The sequence below is a fragment of the Choloepus didactylus genome, chromosome 4 (assembly GCF_015220235.1).
Source record: "Choloepus didactylus isolate mChoDid1 chromosome 4, mChoDid1.pri, whole genome shotgun sequence".
In the NCBI taxonomy this organism is placed as follows: Eukaryota; Metazoa; Chordata; class Mammalia; order Pilosa; family Megalonychidae; genus Choloepus; species Choloepus didactylus.
The window spans coordinates 62,003,353-62,018,978 of record NC_051310.1 but is presented as its reverse complement, the minus strand read 5'-3'; the positions used below and the strand labels follow the sequence as shown (position 1 = coordinate 62,018,978).

The 15,626-nt window shown below is 36.2% G+C and overlaps 1 protein-coding gene across 2 annotated transcripts in view; it reads left to right on the top strand.

The window, feature by feature from the left end:
* The window catches only part of ABHD12B (abhydrolase domain containing 12B), a 108,567-nt gene that overhangs the window by 87,454 nt on the left and 5,487 nt on the right, over positions 1 to 15,626 (top strand). For both annotated transcript variants that reach the window (XM_037832740.1, XM_037832739.1), the window contains one exon: positions 4,587 to 4,666. In XM_037832740.1, coding sequence (XP_037688668.1) covers positions 4,587 to 4,666 — 80 coding nt within the window. The remainder of the gene's footprint in view (positions 1 to 4,586; positions 4,667 to 15,626) is intronic.

Genomic DNA, 15,626 nt, shown 5'->3' with positions numbered 1-15,626 from the left:
TGAGAGAGAAACTGCCAACCAAGAATTCTATATCTGGCAAAACTGTCCTTCAGAAATGAGGGAGAGTTTAAAATATTTTCAGACAAATGGACACTTAGGGAGTTCATGAACAGGAGGCATCCCCTACAAGAAATACTAAATTGAGTGCTACATACAGATAGGAAAAGACAGGAGAGAGAGGTTTGGAGAAGAGTGTAGAAATGAAGCTATCAGGAGATAGAAAGGAGGTAGAGATCAGGCATTTGATGTTTCAGGAATATAGAATGTTCAAGAGGACTGACTGTATAGATCCAGAAATGGATAGCACAATACTGTGTGATGGTAGCACAATATTGTAAGAACACTGAGCAGAGATGAATGTGAGTATGATTGAAAGAAGAGGGTTAGGGGTAGGTATGACACCAGAAGGAAAGATAGAAAATAAATACTGGGGCTGTTTAATTTAGTGAAACTTAGAGTGATCAATGATTGTGACTAAATGTCCAAATATAAGAATGTTTTTACATGAAGGATAAGAAATGAATGTCAGCTTTGCAAGATGTTAAAAATGGTATGGTATTAGGGAAAAATACAATCAGTGCAAACCAGTTAACAGTAACATTGTAAATGCTTCCATTAATTGTAACAAAGGCAATATACCAAGGCTAAATGTCTATAAGAGGGGGATATGAGGGAGAGGTATGGAACTCTTGGTGGTGGTGGTGTTGTCTGAACTTTTCATTGTATTTTATTTTATTTTTGCTTTTATATGTTGCTTTTATCTTGCAGCTTTCAGAAATCTCTCCTTGTCCGAGGCATTTGACAATTTGACTACCATGTGTCTGGGCATGATTTTCTTCAAATTTTTCTGTTTGGGGGTTCACTGGGCTTCTTGAATGTGTATATTCATGTCTTTCATTAAATTTGGGATGTTTTCTGCCATTATTTCTTTGAATATTCCTTCTGTTCTTCTTCTTCTGAGACTTCCATAATGTGTATATTGGTATGCTTGATAGTGTTCCACAGGTCTCTGAGGTTATTTTCACTTTTAATAATTATTTCTTTCTTTCTGCTTCTCAGCCTGAATCTTTTAAATTGTCTTATCTTTGAGTTTACTTATTCTTTCTTCTGCCTGCTCCAATCTGCTATTTAAACTCCCCTAGGAATTTTTCATTTCATTTATTGTGGTCTTCAACTCCAGTAGTTCTGTTTGGTTCTCTTTAAAAATTTCTATCTCTTTATTGAGATTCTTATATTGTTCATTGTTTTCCTCATATTCTTTAGTTATTTCTTTGTATTTTTCTTCATCTCCTTGAGCATATTGAAAATCATAAAAAAAGATCTCTGGTATGTTCACAATCTGATACTCATTGAAGTTTTCTGGATTTTTATCCTCTTTCTTTAGATGGGTCATCATTTCATGTTTCTTTGTCTCATAATTTTTTGTTGTACATTGTACATTTTAATATTTTAAAATGCTAACTCTGGGATTTATTCCCTGAGATGTCTGTTTCTTGAGTTTGTATCCAGCTAGGTATATGACAGAGATTTTCTTGAGCATCACGAGCTATCGAAACCAAGCAAACCTAAGCAAAAAACACTTTTCACCATCTTTGCAAATTGGGTTTACTTTGGTTAGTGCTTTCCTCCAGAGGTCAGCCCTCCCATCATGAAGGGCAGCCTAAGGCAAATGCATAGTGCAGGGTTCCCCCTGTCTTTTCTGGGCCTTTGTCTTGTCCTGGGCTTTTACTTGCTGGTGGTCTTAGGAGTTCCCCTGTCTACGGAAGTTTGAATGCTCTACTTTCCAGGAAACCTCTCCCAGGTGTTCTCCTGCACAACTTACAGCAGGTCATCTTTTGCCCCAGGTCAAGTGCCTCTATTGATTCTTATACTGCTTTAGTTGTCTCAAGCTGCTTTTGCTTGGAGGGCAAATTCTGGGAGGGGGACATATGCCAGAGAAGAGTTTCTTATGCCGGTTTTTCTCAGCTGGAGCAAGACCAGGGACCCACAAAGGCAACACTGGCAGGATTCAAACTGCCCTAGGGAAGGGAAGAAGGAGGGGCCAGGAAGGGCACCAGGATCTTCTTCCACGGCTCCCCAAAGCTGTGCTTCCTCGACTCGTAGCAAATACAGCCCTTCAACTGTCCTCTGCAGCTCTGAGGAATTGTACCATCTTTAAGTCTCCTCCTCAGCATTTTACTGGGGTAGTTTGGATCAGTGGCCACCCTCAGAGCTGGGCCACCAGCAATCTGAAGTAGGTAATCAAAACCAGCGATTGGACCATGACTCCCTTCCTTATCCCCTCCCTCTTCTCCCCTCAGTCTTGGGGAACTAGTTTTTTTGGTCCTTCTGTGGCACCAGTAAGCTCTGCCAGGGTCTGGCTTCACTGCCGCCTGCCGAGAGTGGGGAATGGGTGATGGTGAGTGCTGCATGGAGAAAGCAGTTCTCTTATATTTACTGCAGTGTGGCAGTAACAGCCCATTCCCCCTTTCCCTATTTCTTAGTAAACTCTAATCTACTAATTTCTAAAATGTAATACTTTCTCTATGAATTTTCCTATTTTAGATATTTCATATAAGTAGAATCATACAATATTTGTCTTTTTTGTCTGGCTTATTTCACTCAAAATGGTGCCTTCAGGGTTTATCCATGTTGTAGCATGTGTCAGAACTTCATTCCTTTTTATGGCTGAATAATATTCCATTGTATGTATGTTTCTCCGCTCATCTGTTGATGGGTGCTTGGATTGTTTCTACCTTTTTGCTTTTGTTCATAATGCTGCTATGAACATTCATGTTACAAGTATCTGTTTGAATCCCTGTTTTCAGTTCTTTCGGATATATACCTGGAAGTGAAATTGCTGGATCATATGGTAATTCTGGTTTTTCCTTTTGAGGAACTATGAAACTGTTTTTCACAGTGGCTGTACCATTTTACATTCCTATCAGAATTGTACAAGTGATTCCAATTTTTCCAACACTTGGCTATTTCCCTTTTTTTATTATTATTATAGCTATCCTGGTAGGTGTGACGTGGCATCTCACTGTGGTTTTGATTTGCATTTCCCTGATACATAATGCTGTTAAACATCTTTTCATATGCTTATTTGACATTTAGGTATCTTCTTTGGAGAAATGTCTATTTAAGTCCTTTGGCTGTTTTAAATTGGATTTTGTGTCTTTTTTGTCATTGAGTTGTAGAAGTTCTTTATATATTCTGGATATTAAATCCTCATATATATGATTTACAAATATTTTCTTTCATTTTGTGGGTTGTCTTTTCACTCTCTTGAGAGTGTCTTTTGACACCAATAATTTTTAATTTTAATGAAGTCTACAATTTATCTGTTTTCTTTTGTTGATTGTGCTTTTGGACTTGCCCCTAGGTTTTCTTCTAAGGATTTTATAGTTTTCGTATCTAAATGTAGATTTTTGACCCATTTTGAGTTAGTTTTTGTATATGGTGTAAGATAAGGGCCCAACTTCATTCTTTGCCTGTGGATATCCAGTTTTTCCTGCACTTTTTGTCAAAAAGACTGTTTATTCCCCTTTGGATGGTCTTAGCACACTTGTTGAAAATCTGTTGACAGTAGATGTGATGACAGTTTACTTCTGGGCTTTCACATTTATTTCACTGGTGTATATGTCTGTCCTTATGCCAGTACCACGCTGTTTTGGTTACTGTAGTTTTGTAGTGAGCTTTGAAATTGGGAGGTGAGGGTCCTCCAACTTTGTTCTTTTTGAAGAATGTTTTGGCTATTCTGGGTCCCTTGAAATGTCTAGTTAATTTTTACTAAGTGGTAGAATTTTTTTTATGGAAAATCTTACAGATAATCTGAGAATCTGGGTGATGTTATCTTCTTCCAGAAAGAATTTCCTTTTTTCCCGAAAGGCAATATTGGTTGGGGTAGATCACCTTAATCTAGTCAGGGACTGAGCTGCTTTGAAGCTGGTCTTCAGTCTTTAAACCACCTTTCCTTTAAAATTTCAACTGCTTTGAGGGGAAAGGCAGCTCAAATTTCCTTAGATTTTCTCTTTTGTTCTTGGCTCTGTGAATTCTCACTGATGTTGTAGCCCTCAAAAGCCTTCAAACATATACACAGACATAGACACAGACATAGAGACATATAGACAGACAAATAAACATAGACATTCCTCTCTACCCATGCACATTTTCTAATTGTTCTCAGAGTGTGTTGGCTGAGACAACCTAGTCAGCAGCCTCTGGTACATTCTTAATAATAGGTCCAGTAATAGACTACAGAACACTGCCTTAATGTCGTACTTGGCTGTCTTGTATTGTCTAAGCCATGGCAATCTGGTTGTGTTCTTGGAAGAAGATAGGATTCAACTATCATATGCATAGAAATCTTTTGGGTGGAATATTTTGTTAAAAATGCACATTCTCAGACCCCTTTCTCTGAGATTCTGACTCAGTAAGTCTGGTATGGGGTCCAGGAATTTGCATTATTAATAAGCTTCACACATGATTTTGATGTAGGAGTCCATGTACTGGACCTTGAGGACACCTTATCTAGGAAATATATAAAGGTGGGATTTAAATATGATGGGGAAGTTACTGGTTTCTTTTTGTGAATTATTTTTAAGGACGCCCAGTTGATGCTATTATCCTGGAAGCTTCATTTACCAACATGTGGGAAGCAAGTATCAATTATCCCTTGTTAAAGGTGAGTCTCTGATTCATTTTCACACCATGTAAAAGTGTAGGCTCTTTCCGCACACTTAATGCTTATTAACTGTCTTCTTTTACTTAACTAGTACACTAGTTTTATTATGTTTCTAAGTTCTGCTAACCTGAAACAGCTTATTAGCCAGTTACTATTAAAGGGGACAGATTTTGTAGTCTTTTTATTTTCTTCTAACACATTGAGTGGCTTATTAATAGCCAAAGCTTTATTTGTTTTCATTAACTAATCCTCTATCTTTTACAATTTTTAATAGATTTAACAGTTTTATTATATATTATTTTTCCTTTGTAAAATGAAAATAAACCTCCAAGGCATAGATTTAGTCCTATAAACTCTTAGCCATATATCCTTTATGATTCTATCAGAAAGTCTCCAGAGAATTCAGTGAAGCTGCTAAATGGTTTAACATAGTGTCCCAGGTAGAGAAAACAATCTTTCCAAAAAAAAAAAGTGTATAGAATTGGGCCTCAAGATGTTATTTATAAAAAAAATCTTGTATGTAACTTATCCTAATTCTATAGTTTTATTCCATGCCTAATGCTCAATCACTTGTAGTCTTACCTCCGTGTAAATATAGCAGAGGAGTCATGTAGAGAGATATGTAGGATTCTTAGAGGGGATATATGGCCCCAATTTTTTAGTTGTTTGATGGTATAAGTCATCTTAGGAGGTACTTGAATCCAACTATCCATTTTTGGAATCTTTTGTACAATAGACCATTATTGAACCTCCTGGAGTTTGCTTAACTGTATTCAGGGATGGTAGCTGGGGCAGCCAGTTCACAGAATCACATTGTCTTGAAAATGCTATTACTCTAAGCTCCGACTCAACATAGATATCCCATCTACATTCTAAAATACTGAATGCTGAGTATCTAAGATTTAATCAATAAAAACTTTTCAATTGTTTCTAGACAATTGAATACTCATATTCTAGATAACCATTAATTTAGCATCTATTAAACTATTATAAGAACTGATAAATTCAACTTGTAAATATATAACAGAATTTAGAATTAGATACAATCTTTTCATTTGTTTTTATTTCTTTTTTGAAATGTTTGTTAATTTTGAAAATTTAACAGTGGGGAAAGAATATAAAACAAATACATGACATAAAGATAATTATAAACTTAACACCCATATAAACCACCATCTAAGCCAAGAAGTTAGCATTTCTAGCACCCTAGAAGTCTCCTGCATGACACCTCCCAATCCAATAAACCCTACCTTAGATGTAATCCTTAGCCTGAATTTTATAGTAATCATATCCTTGCTTTTCTTTATAGTGTTACCACCTGTGTATGCATGTCTAAGCAATATAATTTTGTCTGTTTTTAATATTATATATAAGTAGAATAAAAGGATATTGTTCTAGTTTGCTAATGCTGCCGGAATGCAAAACACCAGAAATGGATCGGCTTTTATAAAAGGGGATTTATTTGGTTACACAGTTACAGTCTTAAGGTCATAAAGTGTCCAAGGTAAGTCACAATAATTGGGTACCTTCACTGGAGAATGGCCAATGGCATCCAGAAAACTTCTGTATAGCTGGGAAGGCATGTGGCTGGCGTCTGCTCCATAGTTCTGGTTTCAAAATGGGTTTCTCCCAGGACGTTCCTCTCTAGGCTGCAGTTCCTCAAAAATATTATTCTTAGTTGCTCTTGCGGCGTTTTTCCTCTCTTAGCTTCTCTGGAGCAAAAGTCTGCTTTCAAAGGCTGTCTCCAAAATGTCTCTGTAAGCTGCAGCTTCTCTCTCAGCTCCTGTGTGTTCTTCAAAGTGTCCCTCTTGGCTGTAGCAAGCTTGCTCCTTCTGTCTGAGCTTATATAGTGCTCTAGTAAACTAATCAAGGCTCACTCTGAATGGCAGGGCCACGCCTCCATGAAAATTATTTAATCAGAATTATTACCTACAGTTGATTGAGTCACATCTCCATGGAAACACTCAATCAACACTAAATACATCTGCCCCCACAAGATTGCATCAAAGAACATGGCATTTTGGGGGACATAATACATTCAAACTGGCTAAGATATATATTCTCTTTTTTTTTAATCCAATATTATATTTGTAGGATTTTATCTATGATGTATATAGCTCTAGTTTGGTAATTTTCATTGCTGTATACTATTCCATTGTATGAATATACCACTATTTATTGATCTCTTCTACTGTTCATTGACATTTGGGTTATTTTACTTTGGAGCAATTAAGAACATTATTGTTATGAATGTTCTTGACATGTATTCTGTGAACATGTGCACAAGTTTCTCAGAGCTGTACACTATGAGTGGAATTGCTGGGCAATAAGGTAAGCATACTTTGAGCTTTAGTCGTTATAGTCCCAAACAATTTTCCAAAGTTATTTTACCACTTTATTGTCCTGCCACTTGTGTGTGAGAGTTTCAGTAGCTTCACATCCTTGCCCTTATTTGATATCTTGTGATTTTAATTTGCATCCCTGATGACTCATGGGATTGAGTATTTTCTCATATGATTATTAGTCATGTGGCTATCATCTTTTGTGATGTACTTGTCCATGTCTTTTATCCATTTTTCAATTGGCTTGTCTTTTTATTTGGAGGATTCTTCCGAGATGCTGGATAAGAATCATTAGAAAATTATTTGTATTGGAAATACATTCTATTATTTTGCTTTGCCTCTTTACTCTCTTAAAGTATCTCATGATGAAGAGATGTTCCTAAATTTAACATGGGCCAGTTTACCAATATTTTTTCTTTATGGTTAATAATACTTTTTTATCCTAAATAAAACTCTGCTTACCCAAAAATTATGAAGACATTCTTCTATGTTATCTTCTAGAAACTCTTTTACATTTTACATTTAGATCTACAATCCAGATTTTTGGATTTTTGTGTGTATAGGAGGTAGGAGTTCATATGGATATCCAGTTGGCCCAACACCATTTATTAAATGGACCTTCCCCACCACTCTGCTGTGACAGTGTTTGCATATAATGCTGTCAGTATATATTTGGGTCTCTTGATAGATTCTCATTTCTCTAAATTGTCTTTCTTCCCATCCTCACATGAATACTACACTCTCTTAATTACTGTAGATATGTAATATGTCTTGATATCTAGTTGTGTAAGTTCTTCAGCTTTGTTCTCATTCCATACTGTCTTGGCTATTCTTTTTATTTTCCTTGCTGATATTATTGGTTTGATTTTTTTTTAAGCAGGCAGTTGTTTTTATTAGAGCAGTTGTAGTTTACAGAAAAATCATGCAGAGTACAGAGTTCCCATATAATATCCCTCCCCCGAGTTTTCCCTATTATTAACGTTTTGCATTGGTGTGGTAACTTCATTACAATCAATGAAACAATATTATTATAATTAAACTATTAAATATAGTCCTAGTTTAGGTTAGGGTTTACTCTTTGTGTTGTACTGTTCTATGGTGTGTTTTTTTTTATTCTGGTAACATAAAATTTTCATTTTAACCATTTTCAAATACTCAATTCAGTAGTGTTAATTACATTCACAATGTTGTGCTACAGTCACCAACATCCATTATCAAAACTTTTCCATCACCATATATAGAAACTCTGTACTAGTTAAGCGTTAACTCCCCATTTTCCACACCCATCCCTGCCTGGAGTGATCTGATCTGTATTCTAGTTTCTGGCTGTCTGAATTTGCATATTCTAATTATTTCATATAAGTGAGATCATACAATGTTTGTCTTTTTGGGTTTGGCTTATTTCACTCAACATGCTGTCTTCAAGATTCATTCATGTTGTTGCATGTATCAAAATTTCATTGCTTTTTACAACTGACTAATATTCCATGTTATGTCTATATCACCTTTTGTTTACCCATTCATCTGTTGATAGACACGTAGGTTGCTTCTACCCTTTTGCAATTGTGAATAATGCTGCTGTGAACATTGGTGTGCAAATATTTATTTGAGTCCCTTCTTTCAATTCTTTTGGCTATATTCCTAGAGGTGGGATTACCAGGTCATATAGTAGTTCTGTACTTAACTTTCAGAAGAACTGGCAAACTGTTTTCCACAGCAGCAGCACCATTCTACATTTCTACCAACAATGTATGAGGGATTCTGTTTCTCTGTATCCTCTCCAACACTTGTTGCTTTCCATTTTTCTAATAATAGCCAATCATGTGGGTGTGAAGTGGTATTTCACTGTGGTTTTGATATATTTTTCCCTAATAGCTAATGATGTTGAGCATCTTTTCATGTGCTTCTGTATCTTCTTTGGAGAAATGTCTGTTAAAATAGTTTTCCTGTTTTTTAATTGGGCCTTTTGTCTTTTTGCTGTTGATTATAGGAGTTCTTTATATATTCTGGATATTAAACTCTTATCAGATATATGGATTCCTTTTATTTTCTCCCTTTCTCTAGGCTGTCTTTTTATTTTTTTGATAAAGTCCTTTGATGTGCAAAAGTTTTCAAGTTTGATGAAGTCCCATTTATCTATTACCCATTTGTTGCTTGTGCTTTCGGTGTAAGGTCTAAGAAACCATGGCTTAACCCCAGGTCCTGAAGATGTTTCCCTATGTTTTCTAGGAATATTATAGTTTTCATTCTTATATTTTAAGTCTTTGTACATTTGAGTTAAAGTCTTACATTTAAGTCTTTATACATTTGAGTTAAATTTGGTATATGGTGTGAGGTGGGGAATCCCCCTTCATTCTTTTGCATATAGATATCCAGTTTCTCAGCAACAGTTATTGAAGAGACAGTTCTTTCCCAATTAAGTGGTCTTGGCATCCTTGTCAAAAATCAGTGAGACATAGATGTGATCTCTCAGTTTGATTCCATTGGTCTTTATGTCTTTCCCTGTGCCAGTAGCACATTGTTTTTGATTAGTGTAGCTGTGTAAGTTTTAAAATTGGGAAGTGTGAGCCTCCCAACTTTGTTCTTCTTTTTCAGGATTTGGGGTTTCTTACCCTTGCATATGAATTTGACAGTTGTTTTTACCATTTCTGCAAATAAGGCTGTTGGAATTTTGATTGGGATTGCAGTGAATCTGTAAATCACTTTGGGTAGAATTGATGCCTTAACAATATTTAGTATTTCAATCCATGAACATTATTCTTCTTTAATTTCTTTCAGCAATATTTTGTAGTTTTCCATGTAGAAGTCCTTTATAGCCTTGGTTGTATTTATTCCTAGATATTTTATTCTTTCAGTTGGTATTGTAAATAGAATTTTTTTCTTGACTTCCTCTTCAGATTGTTCATTACTAGTGTTTTGGGGTGTTGATCTTGTACAGTGTCAATTTGCTGAATATACTGATTAGCTCTAGTAGCTTTGTAGTGGATTTTTCAGGATTCTTTATGTTTAGATCATGTCATCTGCAAGTATTCAGAATTTTACTTCTTCATTTCCTGTTCAAATGCCATTTGTTTCTTTTTCTGGCTTAATTAGTCTGGCTAGAACTTCCAATATAATGTTGAATAATAGTAGTGACAGTGGTCATTCTTGTCTTATTCCTGATCTTAGGGGAATTTTCAGTCTTTCATCATTGAGTATTATGATAACTGTGGGTTTTCCATATATATGTTCTATAGTATGTTAAGGGTATTCTTCTATTCCTGGTTTTCTGAGTGTTTTTATCAAGAAGGGTACTGGATTTTGTCAACTGCCTTTTCTACATCAATTGAGATGAACATGTGTGTGTTTTTAAAATTCATTCCATTAATATGGTATATTATATTAATTATTTTCTTACGTTGAACCATCCTTGCATTCCTGGGATAAATCTCACTTGATTGTGGCATATAATTCTTTTAATGTACTGTTGGATTCAGTTTGCTAGTATTTTGTTGAGAATTTTTGCACCTACGTTCATGAGGGATATTGGTCTGTAACTTACCTGTGGTATTATCTGGCTTTAGTATTTAGGGTGATGCTATTCTCATATAATGAGTTAGGAAGTGTTCTCTCAAAGGGTTCTTTAATTTTTTGAAAGAGTTTGAGCAGGATTGCTATTAATTCTTCTTTGAATATTTAGTAAATTCACCAGTGAAACCATCTCTTCCTAGGATTTTCTTTGTTAGGGGTTTTTGATTACTGATTCTGTCTCTTTGTTACTGGTCTGTTGAAATCATCTACTTCTTCTTGAGTCAAGGAAGGTAGTTCAAGTGCTTCTAGGAATTTGTCCATTTCACCTAGGTATTATGATTTGTTGGCATACAGTTGTTCACAGTATCCTCTTATGGTCATTTTTATTTCTGTGGGATCTTTAGTAATGTTCCCCTTTCCAGTTATGATTTTAGTCATTTGTGTCCTCTCTCTTTTTTCCTTCATCAGTCTCCTAAAGATTTGTCAACATATTGATCTTTTCAAAGGACTAAATTTGGTTTGGTTGATTCTCTATTGCTTTCAAAGAAGAATTAAAATTAATGCTTCTCTTAGCATTTTTAAGCTATGTTTTCTCAATTTGGTGCTTATCCTTTGACTGTAACCCTCCAACTGTTTTCTGAAGCTCTGAGGAAGATGGCTCTGTCAATTTTTGCTAGTTGTTCAAAGATTCTGGGGGGGAACAGAACCTGGAGCATCCTATGTCACCATCTTGGTTAACCAGAACTGTCTTGGCTATTCTTGACTCTGCATTTCCATATACATTTTGGAAATTTCCACAAAAACTTTGAGATTTTGATTAGGATGCATTTAATCTATAGATTAATTTGGGGAGACCTGATATTATTTTACTTCTGAGTTTTATTCATGAACATTGTATTTATCTTTTATTTATAAATTATTTCATTTGTTAATGAATTAAATTAATTATATTATTTCTTATAATTTATGTTTTCTTTAATTTCATTTTTAGGTCAGGTTCCCTTAGAAGCAGAGCCCAAGGCAGAAATTTAGTGTTTATGATTTATTGAGGGAATGCTTGAGGAATAACCTGCACAGAGAAGACAGCAGCAGGACAGAGAAGGGTAAAGAGCAGAATTATGAGGCAACCTCAGATAGAGTCGAGCTTTGGCCTGGTCCATGTGAGGTTCTAGAGCTTTGAGAGAAGGGAGGCTAGCTGTTTGTGTTGTCCCCCACTGCATGGAGGGACTGCAAAACTTTTCAGGAGAGGTGACTTTTATTATCCAAGAACAAGGAAAAGGGGGGCAGCTGTGAGTCTTTAGCAACCAATACAGCAGGAGTTAAGTAATTTTCTTAGTTTTTACAAAGAAGCCACTTTGGCTTTGTTGATTATCTATGTTGTTTGCTTTCTATTTTATTAATTTATGGTTTTATCTTTATTATTCCCTTTCTTCTGTTTTCCTTGGGTTTAATTTTTTTTTATTTTAAAAGTTTATTGAGATTTATTTCAGTTTGTGAATGCTGCTGTTATGCAAAATACCAAAAATGGATTGGCTTTTGAAAAGGGGATTTATTAGGTTACAATTTACGGTTCTAAGGCCATAAAAGTTTCCAAACTAAGGCATCAACAAGTGGATGCCTTCACTGAAGGAAGGCTGATGGTGTTCATACCACCTCAGCTGAGAAGGCACGTGGTGGTGTCTGCTAGTCCTTTGCTCCCAGGTTGTATTTCAAAATGTCTTTCTCCAAAAGTCTCTGGGCTCTGTCTCTCTTGGCTTCTCTCAGCTCTCTGCTTAGTTCTCCTGGGGCATTTCTCTCTGAGTGTCTGAGAGTCCTCCCTTAGCTTCCCTGGGGCAAACTTGGGGCTTCATCTCTGAGCTTAGCATCTCCAAGCACCCTTCTGTCTGCATCTCCCAGTGGCTCCAAGCATCTGGGTCTGTGTGGGCTCTCAGCTTCTCTTGGGGCATTTTGTCTTCTCTGCTCTCTGTGTGAGCTCTCTTTAAAGGACTCCAGTGATATAAATAAGACCCACAGAATGGGCAGGGTCATACCTCCATGGAAATTAGCCAATCAAAGGTTCCACCCAACAAGACTGGGTTAAAAGATCATGGCTGTTCTGGGGTTCATAACAGTTTCAAACTGGCACAAACTCAGATAATTTATTTTCAGCATTTCTTCTGTCCTAATTTATGCATTAAAGCATTCTCTACCTAAGCCACACTTAAACTGCATCCCACTAGTTTAGAAATATATTTAGTATCATTGTGATTTCTTCTTTGATCCATGGATTATTTAGAAGTGTGTTGCATTGAATTTTAGCTCAGTGCTGGTATGATGTAAGAATATGCTGTGTATAATTTTATTCTTTTGAAATTTGTTGAAAATTGCTTTATGTCCTGACCTGTGGTCAATTTTGGTAAATGTTCCATATGTTTGTGAATAATATATTCAGCCACTATTGATGCAGTGTTCTGTATGTGTTGATTAGGTCAACATTACTCATGTTCATTTCTATATCCTGATTTTTTCACTGCTTATTTTATTGGTCAATCAGAGAAGAGTATTAAAATATCTGACCATGACTGTTGAGTTATTTTTATTTTGTTTCTGTCAATTTTTGCTTTTCAGTTTTTTGAAGTTATATTATTAGTTGCATATATATATTATAATTTTTGTATCTTCCAGGTGTATTGACCATTTTTTTCATCATGAAATGTCCCTTTTTATTATTAATAATGCTTCTTGACTTAAAGTCAGCTTTGTCCAATATTAGCAGTCTTTTGTTTTGGTTAGTGGTTGCATGATATATCATCTCCTATCCCTTGACTTTATTCTTTTCGGAATCCTTATATTTAATGTATATTTCTTGTAAGCAGCATATAGTAATTTTTATTTCTTTTCCAGTATAGGCAAACTTTGTCTATTAATTGTAGTATTTAGCCAGTTTATATTTAATGTACTTGTGATATTTTTAGGTTTAAATCTACTTTCTTACTACATTCTTTTATGTTTGTGTCTTTTCTGTGCTTTTTTGCCTCTACATTCTTTTCCCTGAGAAGCTGTGTGTCAAGGAGAAAAGTGGTGTTGAATGTTGGGCTCACCTCACTGAGGTTTCCTTCTCTCTGGGATCTGAACCTGTCAAGACCTCACTGCCTTGGTAGATCTCTGATGCTTTCAAAGAGATATTATAAGAATATTTTGTCCAGTTTTTCTAATAGCTATTAGCAAAAGGTTTGGTCTGTAACACTTCCTCTGTTATTAGAAGTAAGAAACATCTCAGATTTTTAAAGTTTGAAATTTAATTTAGAATGTCATAAAACTTTAGTGTAATAGAAACTTTTATTCCAGTCTTGCAGTATTGTGCAGTCTTTAAGAACCATGGCTCTGGTGTCAGACTACCTGTGTTTGATTTCCAGGGCTGTCACTTAACAGCTTTGTTATTTTGGGCTAATTGCTTTCTATGCTTCAAATGCTGCATTAGTAAAATGGAGTAATAATGGTCTGTTCAAGAGTCATGTGATAATGAAATGAATTAATATATGAAAAGGACAGAGTAAACATTCAATTGATAGATTAGGTATTTTTATTCAAAGAATGCCATAACTCTCAGCATTACTGTTGAATAGGGAAGTGAATAAAGAAGTAACTGAAGAAGCTTCATGTTCATTGGGGAGATAGGACACTAATGAGGGGGAAGCATTTCATTACCAAGAATAGGGAGGCAGCATGACGTAGTGGAAAAAGAGCTTTTGGGTTCAAATTTGGCCTCTGCCACTAACCCTTTATGACCTTGTTATTTCCTTTCTCTGAACCACAGTTTTCCCATTTTTATAAAGGGGTTGATGATGCCTCCTCATAGGGTTGTTGTAAAGATTAAATTAATTAAGAATGTATACAAAGCACCTACCTGCTAGTAAGCACTCAACAAATGCTAGATGCCTTCTCCCACTCTTTCTGCTACAAAGCAGACTAAGGAAGTAAATGTTAGGGGAGGACCCAAAACAATCATTTCAGTGTAGGGAGAATTTAGAGAAAAGCATGATCGTGTGTGCAGGTGTGGTCAATGAAGACTTTACAGAGAGAGGACCTGAATTCCTTTCTTCAAGGTGAGGGAAAGCAGTTAGGAAATGCAGAGAGGAGGAGAGAACGTCAGCTCAGGCACCATGACAGGAATGGGACAATTTTGTGTTACGGAACACCTGAGAGTCACACAGGGCTGCCAGTATGTTAAGATCTTTCACACCTGCTCCTCTTTTTAAATCCTCACAGCAACACTTTGACTTTGGCTTCACTGCCTCCGCTTAGAGTTGAGGGAAATGATGGAGACTTCGAGTTTTGCCCAATTTGTCACATTCCCTATAAGAGGAAACGGGACTCAACTCTACAGACAGATTGGAGGCGAGCAGCTTTTGGAATGAAAGATTGAGGCCACATGCTGAAGGGCTTGCAGCCAAGCTAGGAAATTGTTTTTATTTTTATTTTAGTTATTTTTTTTTTAGTAGATAGTGTGATACTCTTGAAGCTTTAGAACGGCCAATTTCATGAAACTAGTATTTTAAGAATATAATGTGGTGGTATTTCAGAAGAAAGGGAGGCAGGGGGCCCAATTAGGAGCCTACTGCCATGGTCTGGGCTGGAGGGCCTGGTATGACCTTTAAGTCTCATGGGGCACCCCTAGCTGGCATGGAATGAGCATAATGGGAGTAGATCAACTCAGGCCTGCTTTCTTCTTACTCCTTCAGAATTTACAGTGAATTGCTGAAGGGCTGCTTTTATTGAATTTCCTTTACGCGAGTCTTGATTCCAAGGGTGGAGGAATCAGGAAGCAAAAAAGGGAAAAGAAAATGAGTTATCTTGCTCTTAGCATGGGTAAGAAGAGGAAGGAAGGAAGGGAAGGGGAAGCAGTGTTAGAATTTCCTCACTGCACCTGAATGCAAATAATTTGCTATGAGACCATGCAAAAAGAGATGCCAGACAAATCCCATGAAACCAAGGAGACCATGCTCTCCCTCTAGGTTCCTGGAATCAGCAAGCCTAAGCCAGAATTATGAAACAGAAGTCTGTATTCACTGGCCCCAGCCTACCTATTCTGAGCCCATTGCCTTCCCTTGGCGACACCTTAGTTACTA